This window comes from Hirundo rustica, chromosome Z (assembly GCF_015227805.2).
Source record: "Hirundo rustica isolate bHirRus1 chromosome Z, bHirRus1.pri.v3, whole genome shotgun sequence".
In the NCBI taxonomy this organism is placed as follows: Eukaryota; Metazoa; Chordata; class Aves; order Passeriformes; family Hirundinidae; genus Hirundo; species Hirundo rustica.
In genome coordinates, this window is record NC_053488.1 from 375,759 (window position 1) to 396,927 (window position 21,169).

The window sequence follows — 21,169 nt, forward strand, 5'->3', positions numbered from 1 at the left end:
CTTACTTTCCACAACCTCTCATGGCTCAGGCCTGTTTTGGGTATCTCAGGCACCAGCTCCTCCTTCCTGCCATTGCTGCTCCTTTCCTTTGTCCATATTTGGTTTGTTCAGTGTCTAAGGAGTAATGGATTCCCACCTTTCCAGAGGCTGCTGATAATGCAGCAATGGTAATAACAGCAGGTATTCACTCTGTCCATCACAGGTAGAGAGGAGCAGCCTCCTGTGTGTCACACCTTTCATTACAATGAGCTCAGCTATGGACAGAGTAAGGCTTAATTTGCTGTTTTTTCCCTGACATTGTCTGGAGTGTTTCAGGAGCACGTCAGATCTTGGCAGAGGTGCCCCGTGTTTTTTGTTATGTTTAAATAAGCAGTGGCAGTGCAAGAGAACTAATTCAGAATTTAAATAATTGATGCTTATGTCTTGCGATTTGCTTAATCCATTTAAGAACTGATCCAGTTGTGATTGTCCATGTGTGCCAGGAAGGAGACATTTCTCCCTCAGCTGTGATGATTCTGGAATGCCACTGCCTCATCTGGGAAATTGCAGCTCGGGCCGTAATTGCTGAATCTCAGCTCTGGTTTGGCTCCCAGGCCCAGGGGCTGCCTGCATGTCCCTGGTTCTGTGGCATGCCAGGCTGCAGAGCGAGGGGTGTGTGTGACACTGGGAGCCTCGTGCAGTGCCTTGTGTTCCCCTATGCCCGGTGCGTGGCACTGACACCCGAGCGGGCACTAATTGGGTCATAAAATGAAAGTTGAGAGGGAAGGCACCAGGGAAACTCATCTGACACTGCTGTATTGAACTGCCTGGAGGAAAAGTCACAGTTTGTTTGTCACATTTATGAGAATGAGATCAGGGAGTTGATAAGCCTGAGGTATAGAGACACATCTGTGATGGCTAATTCATACTTCTAGGTTTTAGTTAAGAGCAGTTAAATGTGCTTTGTTTCAATTAATAAAATTGTATTTTGCTGCTAGTTTCTTGGTTTGTTTGTTTTTAATAATTAACAATCCTTTCATGAACACAAATCTTCTTTGTTTTTTGGGGGTCCTTTTCATTTTTAAAGCCTTTGGTAAACATACAGTTCAGAGGAGTTTTCTCTCCAGGAGAGACGTGATTTCCTGTAGCTCTCTGGGAAGGCAGCAGTGTTTTCTGCGCTTGTATTTTTCCTGTTGATTGATGTGTGCATCTCTGTTGTATTTGTGCAGGGAAATGTGGTGCTGTCTGAGCCAGTCTGGACCACTCCTGGAGCAGTTTTCCAGGACTCGGTAGCAATGGCACAATCACGTCTCAGGTGCAGGGTTTAAGTACTGCATCAGGAAAATTGGCTTAATTTGTGCTTAATCTCAGTGGAGGTGAGAATGTCCTCCTGAGAGCCTGGGATTTGGCTTTGCCAGGTGGGTTTATCCCATCTGCACGGTGCCTTTGGCTCTCAGGATCAGCAGGTTAAAGCCAGCTGCCGTGTCCCCGAGGGCTGGGGTCCCTGTCCCTCCCTCCCACCAAACCACTGCTGGCACATGTACCACATGCTGTTCCCATGAGCATCCTTCACAACCACTCTCATCACATTCCGTGTTAACCCAGCAGGGCTGCGGTGACTTGAAAAGCTTGGAAATAACATGGCTGTAATATATTTAGAATAAATATATTTAAGAGCTCCTTGGAAAACAGGACAGTGTCTGACTTTCTCCTTTTTCACGATACATGTGCTAAACCAATCCCCAGGTGGAACAGGGAATGCTGAAACTTTGTGAAATTGCTCTGGAGTGTTACAGGCTAATGAGGAAATTTTAGGCTAGGTCTTGTCACGCTTGGGCTTTGCAGTAAGAGTGTAACAAAGCATCTGAGCCCTGCCCCACCCCTGCCTGCGTGTGCTCCTCCTGCTGCCCACTCAGTTCCAGGTGGGACAGGAGCAGTGCTGCGGGAGCAGTGGCATTTCAGGGGTCACTCATTCTGCTTGGGAAAGTCCCATTGGAGCCATAGCTGAGTGTGAGCATCTGCATCTTATGCCTTTGTTGTGGTCTGGGGGCTCAGACTGGAGCAGGAATTAGCAGTGGAATCCTGTGATACGCAGCTGAACAGGCTGCTGCCTTGGGTGGCCCTGTGGGTTTCAGTGACAGAGAGTTTCTCCAAGCAGACATTGTTATTGTTGCCTTTTTCCCAGCCTGGAAATGAACCCTGAGGTAATTTTACTTAGGAGGTAATATAAAAGGGGATCTCTTTTTGAAGGCCTTCAGGAGCAGTTCTGGAAAGATGCCCACAAAAGCCCAACCCCCCTGGGGGGGTGAGTACATTTTTATAGGTTCTAGCAAATTAGCATAATTGATAAAAAGCACCAATGAGGAGGACAAGTGGTGATGCAATTCTCCCCAGGCCAAGCCCCTTCTCTGGAGCCCCACCTCAGCAGGGCTGTTCTTTGTCCATGAGAATGGATCTCCAAGAGTTGTTCTCGGCCTTGGTTCCCAGGAAGAACCAAGATAGCATGTGGCCTTGTACCTCCTGGGGCTTGGAGCTCTGGAATTTGTTTTGTCTTTCTGCCTAGGGAAAGGCCGTGGAAAAGTACTGGGAAAACTAGCTACTGATACAATAGGCGACAGAGTTAAAAATATATGTGTGAAGAATACAGAGAACATAGAAAAGAAAATAAAAGGCAAACCCCAAATGACATCATTATAATGAGAAATGGGAAAAAGAAGGCAGTGGAGAAGGTTCTGTGGCGCATGAGGTGCCTTTGCTGGAAGCAGGAAGCCCCAAAGTGAGAAAGCCTAAATTTTTAGGGCTGTGGAGGCTTGCAAATGAAAATTCTTTTCACAGAACAAAAATACTAAATATTAATATTAATATACTAGCATCCCCCCCTTTTCTTACAGATGTATGTGCAGAGTCAAGTGTTACATAAAGACTGAGTGTTCCAAGAGCCCTAATTCTGGCAAAGGTGACCATATCCATGCAGAATTAGATGAGGAAGTAATTCCACTTACCGAGCTGGCTGGGACTGACGGGTTTCCAGTTCCACTGGAAGCTACAAACACATTTTGTTGGTTCAGCTTCTTTAAGGCTGCTTCTAACCTACCTGAACACTGTCTGTATCCCTGAGTTGTGTTTTTCTTGAGCTAAAAGCTGCAAGAGGAGCTGTAGCAGTAGTGTATATTTTCTTCACAGCAGTTGTCATTGGGGTGACTGTACTGAAGCAGGAGGTGGGGAGTACTTGGGATTTGCCAGCATTAAGGGGAAAACATTTTAGTTCCCTAGAAATGGGGCATGCTACCAGGTTTTTCTAGTATTTGCTAGGAAAATTAATAGTCAAAATTCTGTAATGAAGAATCTACTCACTGTTGTTGTATTTAAAAGTGGAAAAACCACGATCTCCTTGGTGCTTGTTGTGCCGTTCCATAGCATCCAGCATGGCAGCATGTGTCCATTCTGTGGGGATCACGAAACGTAGGCCTATATTTGTAGTAGAAACAGAATTGTTATGATGTTATCATATAAAATATGAATCTTAATATTAAACTTAATGCTCTGCTATGAGAAATATGTAAACTTGGCTGTGCAGCAGCAGCATGCACTTCCTGGAATTCCATGCATAGCGTGGTTATAAATAGGCAGCAGGTTATTTGGGAATCACTGGGCCTGATATCTGGTGTCACAAACAGTATCTGGGAGAAACTGCGTTCCCTGGTCAATGGTTGGGTTTGGTCTTGAGAATTCCTGTCTGAGTGAATCCCCGGTGTCCCTTGACACAGGGCCCAGGTCCCACAGCAAACACCCGTCTGCCACCGGTGTCCCTTGGCATCCTGCTGCCAGCGTTTCCATGCTTTGCCTTTGTGGGCGACAGCCCCAGGCTGGACCCAAACGCTGGAACTCACCCCATTTGGGTGAGCTGCTCCCACCATGGGCAAGTGTGGGACTGTCAGTCCGGGAAGGAAGACTTGGATCTGTCCTCCGTCAACAGGAAACCACTTGGGGGACTCTGGGTTGGCTTTGGTGCTTTCCCCCCAGGCAGAATTGTGTCAGCACCACCACATGAGCTGTGGGCTCAGGACCCTGCTTGGAGTGTCACGAGAAATACTGTGCTGAGATAAATGAATTGGAACAACAAAAGTAGAGTAGAAACCGGTGATTTCTAAAATAATGGTACTCACCCATCTTTAGTTTTGCCCCATTGTGACTAGATTGGTATTTATGATTTTCTGTCATTCTGATGTAAGTTTGCTTTCTGTATGACAGACCAGAGACGACTTCCTGGGCCAGGTGGATGTGCCGCTCAGTCACCTCCCGGTAAGCACCAGAGCTCTGAAACCCCTGGGGCTATTCCAGCTGATTGCACACACCACTCACATTCTCCTAAAGCCAGCAGAGCTTAAAGGAAACTCTTACAGACAACCAGCCCTCACTTGCACAGGGACAGGGAGATGCACCAGCTGTGCATGGAAGGGATGCACTTTCTGTGCAAAAAAAGCTTCACGAAAGCAGATTTGCTTCAGCAAATGCATGAAAAATCAAAAGGCTGCCAGAACTATGTCATCTGTTCATTATTTTAGCTGAAATTGAACTCTTTGCCAGCAGTAAGAGTTCAATAGCAATCAATTGAAAGTAATTGACATGGGGTTTGAATCATTTTATTGTCAACAGGCATCTGAGGTGTTTGGTTTGAGGGTGGGAATGCTTGTTTCTATTTCTTAATTAATGCAGGAATTCTGTGTAGCTGGTTCTGGAATTCTGTAAAGGTCCAGCTGTCTGGTTCCCCCCCAGCAGCCAGGATTCTGCATGGGCTGCAAAATCAGATGCTAAATTAAGTGCCATTTCTATTTATAGATTTATAAATAGGAATAAATATATACATGTATGTCTATAGGCTTTAGCCTTGGTACAAAACATTTCTGATATTATATAGTCTTTTGGATGATTAACATTGGCTGAATGCAGTTAATACTTTTTAAATGTCGTGCATGTTAATCCTAACATCTGTGATCTTGCAGGGCTTTTTATGTGTGAATAGGTGAAATTATCACAGTGTTTGCATCAAAATAAGGTGTCAGTTGAGCATAGCTGGCTTTTTGTGTCTGATTTTGACTTCTTGCTATTGATGGATGTTATTGTAGGAGAAAAATGGCTTTGTACTGACTTGCAGGGTGATGCTTGTTTAGATGTATCTGTTACGGTTGATCTGGAGTCTGCACGTGGAGTGTTGGGTTATCAGCTGTAACAGTGGAAAGCTACAAGGGAAGGATCAGGAGCCCCTTGTGTGATACGTTCCCTTCTCACTGGAGCTCTTGTCATCCCAGCTGTGCTGTGCAGGATTGCTTGTTTCTGGGCTCGTGAGGATGTCTTAATTTACGTATCCACAGACAAGATCTAAATAGCCCTGGTGGAGCAGTGGGAAGAGTCCTTTTCCCCTCAGACATTTTCTATGGCAAAGCTGCTGTGTCTCAGAGCAGTCCTTCCCTCAGAGGCTGTGACCTCCCCGGGCACTGCCCCATCCAAGGAGAGAGTTACCTGGTGGGGAAGGTGTGTGAGCACACTGCATCTGCAGTCATCCTTGCACTGCCTTGATTGATAGATGCGTTGGGATGGAGTTATTAATAATCAGCTTTCTCATCCTGCTGATGTGCAAGTCCTTGTTTCTCCAATACTGGCTAATTACTATTGACAGAATTTGGGTAAAACACACAGCTCCTCACTGGAAGCACGTCCCTTCCAGCTGAGCACTGAGCAGCAGTGCTGAATCGTCATGCCTTGGTGTCCTGGTGAGCTTGTTAAAATCTGCATCTCTGAGCAAAACGAAACAGGCAGCGTGTCTCTCGCAGAGAAAGTAGGCGCTGGCAGGGGCAGAGGTCAGGCAATGAAAGGAGAGGCTGCGTGGATTTGGCTGCCAAGTGTAACACAGTTCATGCTTCAACTTTAGAATAAAGTTCCCCAGATAATCAGCAAGGAAAGCGTGTGTATGGATCCATCATCCTTTCCCCTTGGCATCTGAAATTCCTACTTCTGTACCTATAGCAGCTGTGTGTTTGCACGTGTGGAGGATGTGACTTAGTAAGAAAGCTGAAATTCTCAAGGAACAGAAAGTTTCCAAGATTCCAGGCTTTAGGTAACTTAGGATTCAGTGGAAATCAGAGATGAAATCTGTCAGCCTGTTGTGTGAATGTTCTTTATGTGGCTGGACTTGTGGGCAAGCCCTTTAATTTGCCATTTTCTTTACTGCTTACAGACTGAAGACCCAACCATGGAGAGGCCGTACACGTTTAAGGATTTCCTCCTCAGACCAAGAAGGTGAGAGGAAGGATCTTTAAATTATTTCTTACTTCATGGCTTTTTTTATTTGCAATTATTTAAGAGTTGTTAAATGTGATGTACCTCCATGTCTTGTAGCCACAAATCTCGTGTGAAGGGTTTCTTGAGACTGAAGATGGCGTATATGCCCAAAAACGGTGGCCAAGAGGAAGAAAACAGTGATCAGAGGGATGACTCTGAGGTAAGGCTGAATCCTCATGGAAGGATTCAAGAAAAATTGTGGATTCAGCTGCACTTGAAGGATAAAGCCCTGGAAACAGAGTTGGCAGTTGGTTCTCTTTGGCACCAAGCCACCAGGAGAACACCCAGCCACCTTTGGAAATCCCTCTTTCACAGACTGATGGGGATTTAGCTCTTTTCCCATTGAAATGAGGAGGACACTGTAACACAGAGGTCTTTTTCCTTCGTTCCTAAGCATGGCTGGGATGTGGTGGATTCCAGCGATGCCGCATCTCAACGTCAGGAGGAGTTGCCGCCTCCTCCGCTGCCTCCTGGCTGGGAAGAGAAGGTGGACAACCTGGGGCGGACTTACTACGTGAATCACAACAACAGGACCACCCAGTGGCACCGACCCAGCCTCATGTAAGCAGCGGGGGCTGGCGAGGGTGGAGAGCCCAGCTGAGGCTCCAGTCAGAAAGGAAAGGGAGCTTTGTTTATGCCTGAAAGACTTCCCGGCCCCAGCCGATCACAGAGACACAGAGCGTTCTGGGATGGCAGGGAAGGCGGTGCATTAACAATGCGCCTTAGACTATTTGGAGACAGATAAGGAATTTTTCAGTCAGTAATTGAACAGGAATAAAGTACTTTGTTTATAGAGACTGTTGAAGAGGTAAGGAAAAAAGTCAACTCAATAGAGTTTTAATGAAGTTGAACAGATTAGCTTTGAGGAGATCCTGGTTATTCTTCTGTGAATAGGCTTCATTCCCTGGATGTGCTATCAGAGAGGTCTGCAAGCTGTGGCGGTATCTTCTCAAGATTAGACTTAGCAAGCTGTGTGAATAACTGACAGTGTTAGGAGTTATACTGAGATGATGTATTTAACCCAGCACTGCTGAGGCCACCACTAAACCATGTCCAAGGAAGTGCTGGATCTCCCAGCTCTGGACATGTCCAAGGTTGGGCTCCACAGAATGCTGGGCCGTCTTGTCTACGCCATGGTTTCCTTGCCAGGAGAGACTGAACCAGATGACCCCTGAGGTCCTTCCCAACCTGGTGTTCTGTGATATTTGTGAATTGCTTCCAGTTTTATTTTCTTTGAACTGAGGGATGAAACAGTCTCCTAGTTATGAAGCTTGATACGAGCATGAATAAAGACTTTTATAATCGAAATCATTACTGAGGTTTTGAAGGTGATGGACAAAATGGGGGGCTTTGTTTAACCTGCGTTATTTTCTTGTTCTTTTCTCTTTCCCATGCTGGGTTCCCTCTGCAGTGATGTGGGATCCGAGTCAGATAACAATATCAGACAGATAAACCAAGAGGCAGCTCACAGGCGGTTCCGCTCGCGGCGCCACATCAGTGAGGATCTGGAGCCAGAGCCCATGGAGAGTGGAGACATTCCTGAGGTATGCCCCAGCCTTGGGCTGAAGGAGCTGACTAAACTTTGAGCTGCTGTGTTTCTCACGTGTGAGCGAATTACACACAGCACAGAGAGTCGTGGTTTTACAGGGCACTTGTGGAGACTGCCTTGGGCAAATGCCAGCAGCACCATGACAATGCAGCCAGAGCCTCACTGCCAGAGTCCCCTGCAGCTGGCCCATGGACAGCACTGAGTCCTGTGTCAATTCAGCATTCTAAATTGCTTGTCCTATGTACATTGATAGAAACACTTTCATATTCTGCTCTGAACAACAGTGGGACTGGCTGGAGCTGCCCTGTGCTTCAGTTTTCTGTAGTGCCTTGATTTAGGGTGAAGAGAAGCTGTTGTTAGTGTGTCGGCACAGCGAGATGATCACACAGAAGGCAAAGGGGAAGAAGACTCGGTCTGTATAAAAGCTGAACTTAGTTTCTTCTCTTTCATTAGCCTTGGGAAACCATTTCAGAGGAGGCAAGTGCCAGTGGGGATTCCTTAAGCTTGTCACTGCCACCTCCTCCTGCATCTCCAGTGTCCCGGACCAGTCCTCAGGAGCTGTCTGAGGAGCTGAGCAGAAGACTCCAGGTCACTCCTGATTCCAATGGGGAACAACTCGGCTCTTTGATTGTACGTAATGTGTAATCTGTAAACCTCTAGTGCACAAATGTGCAATTCTTTGGCATGACCTGAATCGCTTCATGCATGGGGAGCCATTGCTGGGCTCAGGAAAACCTGAGCATGCAGTTAAAATTCCCTTCCAAAAAATGCATCACAGCTTCACCATCAAGTAAACTGCCTCAGACAACAGAATTCCTCAGTTCACAAAACAAAAAAAAATAGGTCTCTCTATGTGTGTTATCCATTAGTCAGATATCATAAAAAAATCAGGATAACACATATACAAGTGGGGTAATGTTTTGTGTCTTTTTGATTACAAAAATAATTGTAAATATTAAACAGAATATCATGCTCTTATTTATTTTTTATTCTTTAGTATGATGCTATCAAGGTACCTCTGCAGTTCAAGAGATAAGAAATACTCTTGTTCTCATCAAACAGAATCTTGATTAGGTGCATTTTTCCCAAAGAGCCAATGCAGGTGGTCTCTGACTGATGGTAATGTCGCCTGTGGGGGCTGGTCACAAGTGACAGCTCTGCTGGATCTGCATGCAGAGACACTTGGGCTTGTGTTGAGAAGTGCAGTTTTAGCAGCTCTCCACTGGTTTTACTGCAGCTGTGTCAGTGCTGTGTTTTCCTGAACACTGCTCAGCCCTGGAGTGCCCAGCTGGACTGGGGGGGGGGAATTACATTGTGGTGTCAATCAGACACGATGCATGTCTGCTTTTTTAGTTCAGTCATGAAGGATGCATCTTGGAAGAAGACACAACTAATTCAGAAGTTAGTAGCAAAGAGGAAAATTAAAACGGATTTTTTTTTTTTTAAGAAATACCATCTTTTTTTAAAGTAAATGAATTTTTAAGACTTTGAGCTCTCATCCATAGTATTTGATTTTGGATATATTTCTTAATGCCTTCATTTTTTCAATAATTCATGGGTTTGTTCATGTTGACATTTCTCCTCTAGGAAAACGGATGGGCCCTTTTTTGTGTAATATGTAGGAAGTAGAGAAATGGGATATACCACTCTGTGGTAAAACAGAAGTAGGTAATTGTTTACAGGAGATTTGCTACAAAGAGGTTAGTACCTGTAATTACTGAATTCTCAGAATAAACATCATGTTTTAAGACACCCTAACTTGGAGACTTCTTTCTGTTTTTTTCCTTGCAGCAAAGAGAACCTTCTTCACGGCTGAGGTCCTGCAGTGTGACAGACACAGTCGCTGAACAGTCCCAGTTATCCCTGGTAAGCCAGAGCTCCCTTCTAGTCCTTCCTTTTTGTGTGGACATCTCTGATTCTGAATGACACCTTGCCTTGGCTCAGCTCTAGTCAGGCGCAGATCAGTGGCCAGGGTGGGCATCTGATGGTCACAAATGCTAATGGAGGCCAAATTCATGTGAGCTGAAAAAGGAGGACATTCCTGAGGCAGGAAAATGAGCAGGTCACCCTCTCCTCAGTTGTTTACCATGGAAATTTAGGTTATTGCACTCCTCTGTGCAGTCAGTGCAGAAACTCCTCCAAGGGGTGCTCTTAGCTGGGGGAGGAGAGGGCAGGAGAACCAGCTCGACCTGGAACCGGAGCAGCCACAGGACTCTCACAGCAGACCTATTTCTGTGGCCCATAAGTGGATTTTACGTGCAATATGTAAATATGTCTAACATCCCAAAGGATTGGTGGTTTGCCTGGTTGTAGTGAAAAGGAAGCAACTTCTGCAGGTTTATTTACAGAGATTGTTCAAACAGGAGAAGATACAAAGATGCTTTGTAAACAAAGCTTCTCTCTCCCATCAGAACCATGCACACTCTGCTCCAGCTGACAGAAAGTGGTGCCTCCTACAGCCCACGTGCAAGGGTTGCAGAGGTGGCAGGTTTGTTCTCTGCCACCTCTCAGCAGTAGGTACAGAGAGGCCACTTAAAACAGGAATGTGCAAGGTGTGCTTTTGAATAAAACCAGCCAGATTGCAAAAGAATCTTTCCAAGGATTATGCTTTTCTTCTAAGAGTTTTTTCTTCATTTTTTAAAAGTTATAAATATGCCCCGTGTGAATCTGCAAATAGAAAACCTTGTGCATACCAAGAAATTTGTTACCGAAGCTGGTGCCTCTGTGTTGCTTGTTCTCTCTGCTGCTCTTGGGTGGCTGTTTCCAGAAACCACAGAGCTTTTCCCCGTGCTGTAGCAGTTATTACTGTAGCTGGAGCATGTCCCTGGCTCTGGGGGTGAGCAGTGGGGTGGCTCCCAGTGCAGTCGTGCCTCAGCTGCTGCTCCCTGTGCCTGACTGCAGGGGGAACAAGGGCTGCTGTGCTGCTTTATTGCTGTTGAGCACTGCTGGAGCCAGGGGCTGTCCTGGGGCTGGGGAGGCCTTTCTCCTGCTTCCTGAGGGACACGCATTTCCTGAGCACATGTTCAAATCAGCAGCACGAGAGCATTGCTCCAAAACATCATCTTACCTGATCTTAACCACGTTTCATCCTTCCTGAGCTAATGATCATTTCTCTTCTGGCAACTAAGTACGTGTTCTTCCTAACTCCAGCGCTCCTCTGGGATCCTGGCTCGCTTACCAGCGACTGACTCTTTTCAGATTTGCAATTATCTAACTGCTCTCTCTTGGTAAATGTCTCTGCTGCCTTACTCCTAAAGATGTGACGGTAACCTGTGACCTTCTTCAGTAAATATGTGTAACGTTAATTATCATTTAACAGCAGAATGGTCCCTCTAGGAGAGCTCGTTCTTCAACTGTCACAGGGGGAGAGGAGCCAACGGTAATAAAACTCTTTATCAAGCACTATCTCTAAATAAAATGGGGGGACTTTTAGGTCTTGTACAATGAGGAACTTGGATTTTTCCATAAAGCAGCCATGTGTTGAATGAAATACAGCTATTGAATGAAAGCTTACATATTTTTGTCTCACATTGTCTCAAAATTTCTCAAAACACTGCAATTGCACTCAAATACTGGCATGGTTTAGGGACATGGATATGCCATTGGGTTATGACAAAGCTGTGCACTAAGGAACTGCCATGAGCTGCAACAGCTAATTCTTTTAAAAGGGATACTGGAAGCAGCAGTGATTAGAGACTTCAAATCATCGTACATGTAGCTGTGTTTGCATCTTGTATCTGTCCTCCCTTCCTCTCCATTAGACTAATTAATTCTAATTCTTAGAGTTGGTCTTAATTTGAGAGCCTTGGGCTACAGTGATATAGCACAGAGCTCTTAATGGTCTTACTGAATGCCAGTTTCATTTTCCAGCAGTTCCCCAGCAGCCCAAGACTGCAGTTTGATCATCCCATAAAATTCTTGATGTGCCTTGCTGAAAGTGTAATACAAGGAAAGTGGGTTTAATCTATATTGAACTTTAAAGGTTCAATATATATAATTTAGTTAACCTAATTAACTGCCAGTCTGAAGTGAGTTATTTCAAGGAGATAATTTACAGTAACTATCATAAATGGCTTTTATGAATTTATGCCCTCCTAGAGAATTTGTTTCAGAGAAAGAAATTTAATTTATACTTGGTATAAATTGCTATTTACATCTGAGAAATAAATAAATCTTACTTTGGGTGTTGATGCGTCGTTCTGTAATACTGCCTATATTCACTGGTTTTTAATTTTAGAACCAGAGGAGCACACTTGCAAATAGCAAAGCCTAAATAAAATGCCTGACTCATTAGTAGTTAGTTAATTGTGCTAGATATATGTCAGCTTCCTGACCCATCCAGTGTCTTTTCTCCGTTCCTTTCTTGATTATCCCTGCAGTTCTCCAGTTCCTTGTGTCAGCTGTGCTCTGCTCTTAAAACAGCACCTGCATTGCCTTTGGCACTTGCTCTGGGAAAGGTCTGACGGAGATAAAGCAAAAACAGGAATTAAGTTCATTCTCTTGCTGGAGCAAGGAATATAGAGGGTAGGAAGAGTATGTATCCTGGATTTCAGCAGGAGCCTTCAGAGGAATTTGCTGTTTCATGGTAGAACCCCAGAGCTTGTAGAGCATCAGCCTCTGAATGATGCAGCTCCTTCTTCCCACTTGGTTCCAGTTCCTAGCTCGTGTGTATGAACTCGTGCTCGGGTACTTTGGGGACAGGAAGGACACAAGAGAACATCAGCCACACACAGGGACACAGTTCCTCTGGGCAACAGGATGTGACTCCTCTGTTATGTGTAAGCTTCTCTGAGAACACGGTCTGACTTGTGGAGCTGTTACTGAAAGGTTTTGTCATGCTGAAGTTGAAGCTCCAGTTTGGAGTTATCTCGTGTCATTGGGACACGGAGCCCTGAGTGCAGCATTTGTGACAGAGCAAAATGGTTAAAAAGAACTTTCCAAACCCACAGTGGTTTCTGGAGACCGATTCAAGACACCCTGGGGGTAAAGAAGAGAACAGGACTTGGGAGATCTTGACTGCATGGTTAATTAACTCTTACTTATCCATCCTGTAGAAGGAAGAAAACCCAGCCTTTTAAGGAAAACTCATTAAAACATAGAGTTCCTTTTTGTCATTATGTATAACAAAATGGAATGTTTGAGGGCATACAAACTTGTCCATTTGCTGAATCTGTGTCAAAGTGACCCAAAAGATCTCTTGGGAGAAAAAAAATATTTGATTCAAAGGCACACGACAAAGAGCTTGAATTAAATGAGAAACTGAATTTTTCCATATGGTTGTTGCAATTAAGAGGAGTTTAAGTTACCAGATTGCCTTTTCTTACAAACAACCGACTTTGAAATGGTTTTTAGCTATTATAAAATAAAAATTCAGTGATTTCTTGCCCGAGCAGCCTTCTGTGGCTTATGTGCATACCACGCCTGGTTTACCTTCGGGCTGGGAGGAGCGCAAGGACGCCAAGGGCCGGACCTACTACGTGAACCACAACAACCGGACCACAACGTGGACACGGCCCATCATGCAGGTACCGGGCTGCACCCAGGGGGCAAACACTCAGCTTGGCTGAGGGGCATTGCAGTTGAAGCAGCTTCCAGAAGTCTGACATTTAAAGGGAAAATCCTAAGCATTGTCATGACAATACAGATGAATCATAAAAAGCTGCAACAATTTGGGATGGTTTTAGTTACTTCTGGTTGTGTTGAGGCACGGGTTAAGGTGATTGCGGCAAGGGAAGGAATTTCCAGAGGTGCAGAAGAGCTCTTAAAAGGAGGCAGATGTGTTCTTTGGATTGAATTTGAATGTTGGCTCAAGCCATTAATAGAGCCATACGTTCTTGGCCCTTCCAGTGGAGTTATGCTAAATACCGGGTCTGTAAGGATGTACGGTTAAGGAGAACGGTAGTGATGATAACAGTGACATCAGTTTGAATGTGTCCTATGCATGGGCAGTGTTTGTGACATTTGTGACCTGGCTTTGCTCTGGCACAGCTCGCCGAGGATGGGATGATGGGGCCGGGCACAAGCAGCAGCAACCACCTGAGCGAGCCGCAGATCCGGCGGCCCCGCAGCCTCAGCTCGCCCACGGTCACCCTGTCAGCGCCGCTTGAGGTGAGCCCCTTCCGCCTGCTCCCACACTGCCACCCTCAGTCCTTGTCCTTCAAACAGGGCCTGCATTTCTTTTAAGTCTCTATCAAAGGAATTCCAATGGACTGGTGCGCATTGTGATGTGGCTAAAGAATAGCTGAAGTGGCTCCTCACACAATCAAAGCCTGTGCGTGTTTAATTCCTGACAGTGTGATTCAAACTCTTGCCTCAGCTACTCATGGCTGTGCTGCAGGGAGCCAGTTCTTCAGATTTCCTCTTCACACTTAAGAGTTTGAAGAGCTGTGGCCCACACAGCCTTGCACTGACAGGCTTTCTTGTAAATGAGATACGTTGCCCCCGAAGCACAACACACGGCTTGTGTATTTTCCTTGGTAAAATGAAATATGGACACATCCAGGGTAGGTGCTGGGGAAGGTACAGTCAGCTGTAAATTGCAGAGGAAGGCACAGAACACCGTGTCCTTCACAGCAAAAGGCTGTGCACGTTAGAAGGCACAGGCAGAGCTAATTAAGGTCTAGTAAATCAGTCCTGGCATTTAATTGTAGTATTAATTGCATCTGGAACGAAAAGCTGTTGGCTGTGAAGCTAAGTTGGATTGGTTGTGCAGCCCCAGATCTGTCTGAGCGATGGTGCTGTTTCCTCTCCGCAGGGCATGAAGGACTCTCCGGTGCGCAGGGCGGTGAAGGACACCCTCTCCAACCCTCAGTCCCCGCAGCCGTCCCCCTACAACTCCCCCAAGCCCCAGCACAAGGGGGCCCAGAGCTTCCTGCCCCCGGGCTGGGAGATGCGCATCGCCCCGAATGGCCGCCCCTTCTTCATCGACCACAACACCAAGACCACCACTTGGGTAAGGGCCCCCGGCTGGGGCACCGGGGCCGTGGGCATACCTGTCTCCTGCCTGCACGCCCCCATTTCAGCATGGCACTCGTCTCAGTGTTTTTAAGAGCCAAAAATACGCGTGGGGATGTAAAAGCCCTCGTGGAGCGCAGGCATCCTAAGGACTCTGTGGTTTTCGAAGCGTATCCCTGGGCATAGCCCACCTGTAATGGAGTCGGGTCTTACATCACCCTAACTCACTCCGCATCGGAAAATTCACTGCACTGCAGGAATCCTAATAAGGCACGTTTTGTCTTATTCTCTGGAAATAAAAGAATAACTGTAATGTAGGAGGATTTCTAAATAAGTCGGTGCTTGACTCTGTAGACCTGCCTTGATCTGTTGGATTTACAGTTGCATATCTGTGTTCCAGGAGGATCCACGGCTGAAGTTTCCGGTGCATTTGAGATCCAAAGCATCTCTGAACCCCAATGACTTGGGCCCTCTTCCTGTAAGTGATGCTGTGCCTGTGTTCTAACCTCCACCTGCTGTGCCAGGGCAGTGCTCTGTTCTGGGCACAGGCTGCTGCCGCCCTCATTAGAGGCTGTGGAGCCCTGCTCTGTGCTGGGGCTTGCTCAGGCCCTCCAGAGCCAGCCCAGGAGGCTCTAACTGATGGCCTTTTTCTGAGCTACTGAAGGGTTGAGCTCTGCATGCACGTACCTGGGCTGTGTCTCTGTGCTTTTAGGTAATCATTTACTGCTTAGGAAAAACAGAGCAGATTGTGCCAAGCAAGCTCTATCAGTGCATCAGCACATTTCTAGCATTTAAAAATCAGAATAAATTTTGATTTTTCAATGAAACCTATATATTTTGCAGAGCAAATAATCAATTTAATGTCAGAAGTTTTGCCATACTTGTAATCAAAGTATAATGGGGGTTTACAGACACGTCAAATGCAGAGCTTTGCTTCGTTTTTAAAATACTCCCAGACCTTAAAGGCAGAGCGTAATGTGTGAAAGCTGACACATTCCTGGTCACAGTAGCAGGAATGCTCTTTGGCTTTAGGAAACAGCTGTGCTTCTGCAGTTGTCCAGGTAGATGGGGACGTGTGTTAACCTTGGAGGCACTGAAGGGCCAGTTAAAATTTGTTCTGTTAACTGCTAGGGGGTGAAACATGCAGTGAAACCAGGGTAGCCTGACTTGTCACTAGCAACAGATCGTTAGTAACAGATTTCACCTCAGTTAAACCTCCTGGTTTGGAGTGAGGTTGGGATGACTACAGCACTTAACACGAGTTTCTCCAGCAAGATTGAAGTGAAATAATTTCTCCTCTGTATTTTCTGGCAGCCCAGGCTGGCCAGCATTGCCTATCCCTTGAGCCTGCCATCTGCTCTCCTTTCTGCACTGCAGGCGCTTGGGACATGAGAAAAGGGAACGGATGAAAAGGGAAGCACTGAGCACTAGGTTAGGACATTCTTGTCCCACTGTACAGGGAGCCTGGGTTACACGTTTACAGTAAGTAACCCACATGGCTTTCAGAAGTAGGAGCAGAAACTTTCAAACCAAGCCACGATGGACCATCTGTCCTCTGTGATTGTTTGCTCACAGCAGGAAATGGGTGGGAATCTTGAGGCAAGAGGTTTCCTCTTCCAAGCTTTAAAAAATATTCCCTGCACAGGATGCAGTCACCTATATAAGATCTAGGTCTGAGTCTGCCTGGATTTCTGGCCTTGCCATTATGCATCTGGTGACTTGGGGTTTCCTGCCTCACAAGCAACTTTGAGAAAAGTCCAGTAGGTGTGGGCAGTGCACTGCTTCAGGCTGTGTGAGACTGATACTATTTCACTTACTCTCTCTTTTCTTTATTTCCCATTTCCAGCCTGGCTGGGAGGAAAGAATACACCTGGATGGAAGAACGTTTTATATAGACCATAGTAAGTAAGCACTCAGGTACTAGAGCGACTAGACAAAGGGAGGTACTAAGTATTGAAGTGAAAGCTTTATGATTTTACTCTTCATTTAGGAAGCCAGGTGTTGATATGTGGAGACATTGATACCAGAGACTTAGTGCCCTCCTACGGTACTGTACATTCACTGGAAGCTTGCTTTAATTGGCTCATCAAGCTTTGTCCCTCTCTGACTTGTGAAGCATTAACATTTCCTCTCTGTGGTTTCTTTTGTTCTTGTTGATATTTTGGATTTGTTGTTGTTGTTGTTGATGATCCCGTGGCTTATTTGCACTTAATAAATTAAAATATACACTAGGAATAGAAAATAAGATGAGAAAAGATCCTGTAGCCACAGCTCCACATATAGGCAGTGGAGCAAGTAGCACTGAGAAGTACTTTCCTCTGCTTTCAGGTCTGTGGCAGTGCTGATTCTGATCTTATTTCCTATTTAGAGCATGTGAAACTGCACCAGCCCATTAATATTCTCCAGTTCTGTTAGTGGAGTTTTAGTGTAAGTGATGTTTCATTGTAGATTTGTCTTCCTAGAGCATCTCAGAACTGCTGTGTGAGTTTTGTTGGTGTTTGGAAGCAAAGCAGCCCAGAAAGGCTGGGCTGGGTCTTCTTACTTTTTTTTTGTTGTTGTTGTTGTTTTCCAAGATTTTAAGACTTAATAATGAGACATTTCTTCACAGCCATAGCTAACTCCCATAACCATCAGAGGAGGGTGCACAGAGAGTTAAAACCTAAACTTACCCAAGTTTGACAGAATTAGGTTCGTCCCTCAGTATCACTGACTCCCACGCTCATCCATAGAGCTGACAGTATTAAGTCATTAATGAGAGACTGCCTTTAAAGTAAGACCAACTTTGAAATTGTATGAATGCTTTTAACTAAACATTAGAAATAATACACTTGTCAAGCACCCAATGAACCTCTTCCAAACTTCAGTACAGAGTTATTATCCTTCATCCCTTCTGTAACTGTTTTTCCCAAGAGATCTGGAAATGTAACTATGGCCAATGATTCTCAACTGCTGCCACTAAGGAGTCACAGGATAAAACTGTCCCATTAAAACATCTGTGTAACTGCTGAGCCTCCCAATCTCTCTTACAACTCTTTAATTTTTCAGTTTCCTAAAGCTATTTGAGCGTGTGTTAGTCCCTAAAATGGAATGTTAAAGTCATACGCTAATTAGACTTCCTCAAAGAATTTGTAACTGTTAGGAAACAAAATTTGCGTGCATCTGAATTCTCCCTCCAGTCTCTTTTCATCTGAGTGGGTTTAGCCTCATATATCATTTCACACAAAAGTTGAGGGAGGCTTTTGGTAATGCTTTGCCTGTTTCCAGCAAATGTTCCTTTGGTCCCAGCCCGGTGCCCGAGCACTGCTGTGGTGGCTGGGCCTGGAGGGCCAGGGGCTGTGCCACCGCCAGGACACAAAACCAGCAGGACAAGTCTGACAGAGTCAGCTGCTGGCCGAGTCCTGCTTCCCTGCCACATTTTGTAACTGCTGCAGAGTGCTCCAACGCTGTTTGTCTTGTTTTTGAAATGTTTTCTTATCCTTGGGAGAAACCGCAGAAGTCCCCAGCAGCCAGCACAGCCCCTCTGCTGTTACACAGGGACCAGAAACACTGAGTTACTGATGCAGCACACAGATGTCAGTGGTAGCCTGAACCCCTTTCCCTGGCTCTCTGGGCCCTCAGCTGCCTCAGGCACTTCCCCTTCCATGGACACTCCAGTGTTCCCTGCAGCACACACACTGCTGCCATTCCTGGGAGCCTACCAGACACGTACTGCCCACCTGTTGGAAGGGAGCAGAAGGGAAAACAACCATTCTGCAACCATTTTCTGAACAGTTACCAGTGATTCACGGACAAGGGGGAGGGATACATTGGATGAGTTCCCCACAAAGTCTGTCCACATCCACCAGCACATGGTGATATTCACAATATGCATCAGTCATTACACAAGGAATCAGGGGGAAGCAACGGGGCAGGAGAGGGGAGAAAAATGGGATGGGAAATCAGATTGACTCTGGTCAACAGCCATTGCAGTGTGCAGGAAGAGGCTGTGTAAGGAGAATTGCAAAGTGTTACTCAGAATGGGAATAATGAGTAAAACTTTGGTGGAAAAAGGCATGAAAAATACCAGCACAATTGACAGGGGTGCCTAAATCCAACCTGGAGTAACCCTTCTGATGCCATCAGCACTGGGAATGTCTGGCTGTGAGAGTTCTGTATCTGGCAAGGGGTCCCAAACTTCAGGGAAATAGTGGGCCCCTTGGAAAGGCAGGGAGAAGAGGGAATCCTCAAAGGCCTGAGAGCCTGGCTTGTGACAGAGAATTGTATTGGTGGGAAGACTCAGATTTTTTAAATTTTTGAAAATGTTCTTCAAAAAGAATAAGTTTGTTATCTGTGTCCACTTGGGATAAGACAAAGAATCTTGAGCTGCAGTTCCAGGTGGAGTGCCAGACCCTTGTAGCCCTGGAACACTATTTTTAATATGAAGTCCCTGTAAGACTCTGAAAAGAAACTCAGACTGAGATTTGTTGGTGTCATCACACACTCTGAAGTCCAGAGAGCAAAGAGCCGGCACACTGTCAGTCATTTCCAGTTGTGTTACTTCTGATTTCACAGAAAGCTGGCACTGTGATTTATGGCTGCTGATGTCAAGAAGGTGACCAGAGAACTTTGTAGAAGGGAATTCCAGTGTAGGGGTTGAAAATGGAAAGGGCTGGGCTGGGTGTCCCACCTTGGCAACAGCTCTGCTCGATGCATCTCTGCTCGATGCATCTCTGCGGTCCCTGGAGCTCAGGCTGGCAGCCCTCCAGTATTCCCATAAGTGATAAATAGCTTTAATGCGTGAAGGGAAATAAAATAGTATTTTACTGTTAAATTAACTAATAGATCAAATGCCTTGAAACATGCTTGCAATCCTTCAGAATTTTCTCAGTTAACATTTGCTGAATGATGCCTTTCAGATCCAGTCCCTCTTAAACCAGCTTGGGATGCTCAAAACTTAGAGGGCTTGTCCAGTTCTAGAAACATGGAAATGCAATCTTGATTCCTGATACCCAGTTCCTAACCCGGAGCAGTGTCTGTAGCAAAGAGAGGGATGGCAGGCCACGGGTGGCCAACACCTCACCATTGCAGGTGGCACCTGGGATGGGCTTTGGAGCATTGTCTTATTGTTGCAACACCATTGTTTTGTTGTGATTCTGTCGTGTTCAGAATCTTGGGAGGAGCAGCTGTCTGGAGGCAGGGAAGGGGAGTCCCAGCATGGTCCTGTAGAACCTTTCCTGTCACCTCCTGGTGCTCTTCAAAGCTGTCGATGGAAAGACTGGGCTGTGTTGTGCTACTGCCAGCATCTCCATTGGTCATAACTGGGTGATTCTCTTGCACCAAAACAGGACAGTTCTGCCTCCCTTTACCTTCTCATCAAATCAGAGTCTAGGAAAAATGTTACTCCCTCCAAATTGAGATGTATGAGACTTCAGCTGTCTGCGTGAGATTTCCAAACAGTAACCTAGGGTGTCACTGCCAAAAGTTTTGGGTTCCTTTACCTGTCGAGCCGTGCACCTCCAATCCCAGCCCACATTTAAATGAACATGTTCACTCACTCCTGCAGACGTTGCCATCAAAGCGGTGCAAATTCCCTGGGCTCTGGGGTAGTTGTGTTTTTGAGTGAATGTTTTCAACTAAACAGTGTGTTGGGGCTGGGGAGGGTGGGGGACACAAGCCTTTGCTAACCCTGACAGAACTGAGCAGTGCTAGGCAGAAAAAACTTAAATTCACAGTGTGGTACCAGAGAAGCCAACGGATCGTTTCTTTTGTTATTTGCAGATAATAAAATTACCCAGTGGGAAGACCCCAGGCTGCAGAACCCAGCCATCACGGGCCCAGTAAGTACTGCTGTGGGATCTTCCATTAAATGCCCTGACTCGGGTGCAAGCTGGAACAGATCAGGGATGGGCAGCCTGGGAAGCAGGAGCTCTGCTGGTCGACCAAGGGAATGTCATACCAAGTTCTGGGCAGCCTCCCAGATTGTTCAGGGTTTGGGGTGCCTGTGGAGAAGTGCTGCTATTGACCTATTAACTGGGTTGTTACTGACAGCAGGATTTTACTGAGCTGACACATCCTTCTATTTATTTTGGGATCTCTGGACAATAAAAAGCTGTTTACACTTGGGAGGAGAGAGGTGGGCCTATGTGGATTCAAAGTGTGACAAGAAAGACAAAAACTGGGTCAGTCAGTTTAAGAGACATAAAACTTCCTGCAGGTAAACAGAGGTTTCAGAATATCAGCCTTAGGGAAAAAAAAAAACCAAAACCCTGCAGCATTTTACTTCAGTATCAAATTTTAAAAACATCAAAGAGCAATTCTTTGACTTTTTATGCTGGTTTTATGCTGAGTTATGCCAGTTTAGGCCATATT

At 45.7% G+C, this 21,169-nt stretch overlaps 1 protein-coding gene across 10 annotated transcripts in view; it reads left to right on the forward strand.

Annotated features, from left to right (window-relative positions):
* NEDD4L (NEDD4 like E3 ubiquitin protein ligase) overlaps nucleotides 1-21,169 on the forward strand; it is an 85,463-nt gene that overhangs the window by 55,808 nt on the left and 8,486 nt on the right. For 3 of the 10 annotated variants that reach the window (XM_040090435.2, XM_040090433.2, XM_040090427.2), the window contains 15 exons: nucleotides 4,231-4,281; nucleotides 6,215-6,276; nucleotides 6,376-6,478; nucleotides 6,713-6,879; nucleotides 7,730-7,862; nucleotides 8,321-8,497; nucleotides 9,659-9,733; nucleotides 11,187-11,246; nucleotides 13,261-13,392; nucleotides 13,856-13,975; nucleotides 14,622-14,819; nucleotides 15,222-15,299; nucleotides 16,668-16,722; nucleotides 16,812-16,868; nucleotides 20,579-20,637. In XM_040090435.2, coding sequence (XP_039946369.1) covers nucleotides 4,231-4,281; nucleotides 6,215-6,276; nucleotides 6,376-6,478; nucleotides 6,713-6,879; nucleotides 7,730-7,862; nucleotides 8,321-8,497; nucleotides 9,659-9,733; nucleotides 11,187-11,246; nucleotides 13,261-13,392; nucleotides 13,856-13,975; nucleotides 14,622-14,819; nucleotides 15,222-15,299; nucleotides 16,668-16,722; nucleotides 16,812-16,868; nucleotides 20,579-20,637 — 1,527 coding nt within the window. The remainder of the gene's footprint in view (nucleotides 1-4,230; nucleotides 4,282-6,214; nucleotides 6,277-6,375; nucleotides 6,479-6,712; nucleotides 6,880-7,729; nucleotides 7,863-8,320; nucleotides 8,498-9,658; nucleotides 9,734-11,186; nucleotides 11,247-13,260; nucleotides 13,393-13,855; nucleotides 13,976-14,621; nucleotides 14,820-15,221; nucleotides 15,300-16,667; nucleotides 16,723-16,811; nucleotides 16,869-20,578; nucleotides 20,638-21,169) is intronic. The other 7 variants (XM_040090437.2, XM_040090434.2, XM_040090430.2 and 4 more) reach the window with 4 other exon arrangements.